The sequence below is a fragment of the Heloderma suspectum genome, chromosome 4 (assembly GCF_057233095.1).
Source record: "Heloderma suspectum isolate Gila_16-S chromosome 4, 16-S_ref, whole genome shotgun sequence".
In the NCBI taxonomy this organism is placed as follows: Eukaryota; Metazoa; Chordata; class Lepidosauria; order Squamata; family Helodermatidae; genus Heloderma; species Heloderma suspectum.
In genome coordinates, this window is record NC_139461.1 from 231367312 (window position 1) to 231371267 (window position 3956).

At 51.7% G+C, this 3956-nt stretch overlaps 1 protein-coding gene across 1 annotated transcript; it reads right to left on the bottom strand.

Moving 5' to 3' along the window:
* Positions 1-1345: 1345 nt before the first annotated feature.
* Positions 1346-3756, bottom strand: FOXE3 (forkhead box E3). The gene has a single exon (XM_084848274.1). The coding sequence runs from the start codon at positions 2552-2554 to the stop codon at positions 1346-1348; it is 1209 nt and encodes a 402-aa protein (XP_084704400.1). The 5' UTR covers positions 2555-3756.
* Between the last annotated feature and the right edge of the window lie 200 nt (positions 3757-3956).

The following is a 3956-nucleotide window of genomic DNA, read 5'->3' on the forward strand; positions in this document are numbered from 1 at the left end:
GTAAGCTTCATTTACTTTTTGATCAAGATCAGCCTCCCCCCACCTGGTGCTCTCCAGATGTTTTGGACTACAGCTCCCATCATCCTTGACCACAGACCCTGCTGGCTGTGACTGACAGAAGTTGTAGTCCAAAATATCTGGAGAGTGCCAGGTTGGGGAAGTCTGATCTAGGCACTTATCACGGAGCCAGTCATGCACTATTAGAAGTAATGGCTTTTAAAGGGAGTTGGGTGCCTGCGTATCTTTTTTAGTGTTTTCATTCATCACAGTCAGCTTGCAGTGGGCAAACCAACAAACTGTCTTAAGATTGCCCAGGAGTATCCACACACCTGACATACTCAGTTTGACAGTTTTAGTTACAAATTGGGTGTGCTGACACGGGGATTTTCCTAAAGCAGCACTCCTGATCCCTGCAAGCTAGCTAGCTAGCTAGCTAGCTAGCTATCTATCTATCTATCTAATTTCTATACCGCCCAATAGCCAAAGCTACACAATATCCAAGCAGATTTTCCTGCACAGTCGTCTACATAGAGGACTGGGAATATCAGAACAAGGTCCACAGGAAGGCAAGCTCTTTAAGCTAAAATCCTACTCAGAATAGTACTTTTGGGGGGAATACCACTTCCATCCCAGCACATCCTTCGGCAGAACCCATGAATAGTTAGCCTTAGTTGAAGAGGCTAAACTGACCATATCCTGGTTAGTTTGCTTCTCTTCCAACACTTCCTCCCCATCCTGGCTGCAAGAGACTATTGTAAATTCACAGGTGGTGAGGTTTCTCCAAAATCCCTAAACTACACCTCAAATTTGCCACCTAAAGCAGGGCCTGGTTCGTCCCTCATGAACTGGCTGCCATTGCAAAACGTTGTTCTGTTTCCTGTCCTGGAAATGGTATAATCACCTTCAACAACCCTCAGAATAATATATGCCCACAGTTTTTAAACAACTCCTTGGGCCAATTCAACACATGAATTTTTTAAAACCTGTTGTGTATCTCCCACTGTGTGTGTGACCAGCCAAACTACAGGACTCTGACCTCCAAGGCATTAGGCCCAATATTTATGTTGTGGCACATTCTCCAGTACACCACAGGTAGGGTTTTCCTGCCTGTTTATTCATGAGGAGCTCTGTGCCTCTCAGATGCAGTAGCTAAAGGCTCAGAGCATTTACCTTTGTAAATTTACCTAATTTGCATGTCCAGGATCCTATGACCCCCAAAAAGCTACATTCAAGTACTAAGCGTGGGTTTCCCTTCCCACTTGACTATAAAAAAAAGGGTTCCAGGAAATGTATATTGTACGTTTGGCTTTGGCCACTGCCATCAAGACACACTTCTTCCTTCCCTTCACAGGTATCTTTCGAAGCCTGAGGGGAAATTGGGCTGCCTCATGTAGGAGTGATTGGCGGAACCTCCAAACTGCCCCAGGCCGTTGAGTTGGGAGGCCGCTAGCCCTAGCAGTTGCTCGGCGTGGTCGGCGCAGGAAGAGGCAGGACGCCCAGGTTGCGGGGCCAACCTGCTGGGGGCGCCGTAGAGCTGAGCACTGGGCGGGGGATAGGCGCTTTGGGGCACCGTTAGGTGGCCTGGTGGGGAGCCCGAGTACGGGTAGGCCATGGCCGGGGGCTGTCGGCCCAGCAAGCCCGGGCTAACTTGCTGCGTCTGAAAACAGGTCTCCGGGTTGCCCACGGGGCAGCTGCCCAGTTCGCCGTTGCCGTTCAGGCCCAAGCCGTGATGTCCCGGTTCTGCCGCCACGGGGGAGGCCTGCAGAGCCGCAGCTTGTTGCTGTGGCTGCTGGGAGCTAATGAGGCTGTCGATGCTGAACATGCGCGGCGGCAGCGCAGGGGGCGCCCCCGGGTACTGGGGGAGGCCGGCCAGCTGCGCGCTGTAAGCAGCGCCGCCGGGCGAATAGATGGGGCCGCTGCTGCCCGAGTAACCGACGCCTCCGGAACCGCTGCAAGGGCCCGGGTTCGGCGTAAAGGCGCTGGCACTGTGCACATAGCCTGGGTAAGTGGTGAAGTCGGTGCGCTTGAAGCGCTTCCTGCGGCGCAGGAAGCTGCCGTTGTCGAACATGTCCTCGGCGGCCGGATCCAGGGTCCAGTAGTTGCCCTTGCCCGGGTGGCCCGGCTCGCGGGGGATCTTGACGAAGCAGTCGTTGAGCGTCAGGTTGTGGCGGATGGAGTTCTGCCACTTCTTCGGGTTCTCTCGGTAGAAGGGGAAGCGCTCCGTGATGAACTTGTAGATGCCGCCCAGCGTCAGCCGGCGCTCGGGCGCGTTGGCGATGGCCATGGCGATCAGCGCGATGTACGAATACGGCGGCTTACCGCGTTGCACCGGACGCTTCCTCCGACGGCCGCCGCCGCCGCCTGCGCCGGGGCAAGGCGGCTGGTCCTCCGCAGGCTGCTCCCCTCCTCTCTCCGCCGGGCTCCCCCTGGGCTCTGCTTTGATGAACAGCGGCTCCACCTTGCAGCCCGACGGGGAGGCCCTGTGGAAATTGGGGGAGCCTGGGTTCGCCCCCTGGCTAGGCGAGTGGAGAGAGTCGGCTGTCATGGTGCACATGCCCGAGAAAAAGGAAGTGGCCAGACTGATGCACGAGGAAAGCCCCGGCGGGAAGAGAGAGGCGCATGAGACAGGGCAGCTCCCTCGGGGATCAGGTGTTGGGTAGGCAACGTGCTTTATATAAACGAAGCCTGGCGCCACCCTGGTGCAACCCCCTGAATGTCGCAGCTACTGCCCACCCACCACTATACACTCCCTTCTACGCAGAGCGAACGAGATGTCAGGAGAAAGGCGTGCCAAAACCCAATGCTGGCATTTTGTATTGGGGGGGGGGGGGGACGGACGACAAAACAGGATTCCTTTCAGCGCCTGCACCAGGTAAAGAGGTATGGCAGGATTCCATTTTCCAACCCAAGGCGTGCAGCCCGATCCTAAGCATATTTTCTCGGGAGCACAACCCACTTTCTTCAATGGGACTTAGTCCAAGTAAGTGTTCATAGGATTGCTGCCAGAACCCATAACTAGAAAGATGAAGTTTCTTTGTTGTAATTTGTGGACTTCTATTTCTAATTATTTCTGGTGACTCTGACTACTCCTACCCCTAGGAACTCCTCTTGAGAATCCAGGTTATAAATAACCCTAAGCACATACAATTGCAAGCAAGGCACCTGGATTTCAAGAGGATACTTGACTGGAGAAAGGATGTTTTGGGATCGTACACCAAAGTGGTTTTGGAGTTAGGAAGGCAGGCTTGCAAACTCCACCAGAAAGCTCTTCTGCACAAACCTTCCAGGAGTTTGCTTGCAAATGAAAGGAATGGAGCAAGAGAACTTCCCAATAAATTACCCGCATCCCATGGAAACAAATTTCATGGAAACCAGCAAGCAGGTTGTTTCAGAGGAGTTTGCCACTTAGTAAATTTGGTTGAAATTCATGGGTCTTGTCATTTTGCTCCTAAAAACATTAGAGGGCATAATCCCCTTGTGAATTGCATCTTTGGTACGTATGCATACACATCAGAAATGACTGCAGAAAATATGGCACGAAACAGGATGCTTTGGTGATTGAATGTAAACATTTCTTAAGCAAAAAAGGTCAAGCACAGAGCTGTGCCAGTTATTCCCCAATCCCTTAGGGTTTCTAAGATCAAGATGATTTTAAAATGCACACACATGCTTTAAAGACCACAGACACAAAACCCAGAGGAAACAAAAAGCCGCGATTTTCATTTTTCTCATTGTGTCAAACAAATAAACTTCCTAAGTTCCTGTCTGTTGTTCACTGGGTCTGCCTGCATAATCCATTTCTTCTGCCTTTTCTCCACGCGGAATCAGAGAATTCAAGCAACAAAACAAGACGTTTTGTTGCTGCATTTTCAAGACTTAACACATTGACAATGCAATCTGTGTGTTACACAAAAGTTAGCCCTACTGAAATCAATGGGACTTACTCTCGGCTAATG

Coding starts and splice junctions, on each gene's coding strand:
- FOXE3 (XM_084848274.1), bottom strand. CDS start 2,554: ATGTGCACCATGACAGCCGACTCTCTCCACTCGCCTAGCCAGGGGGCG.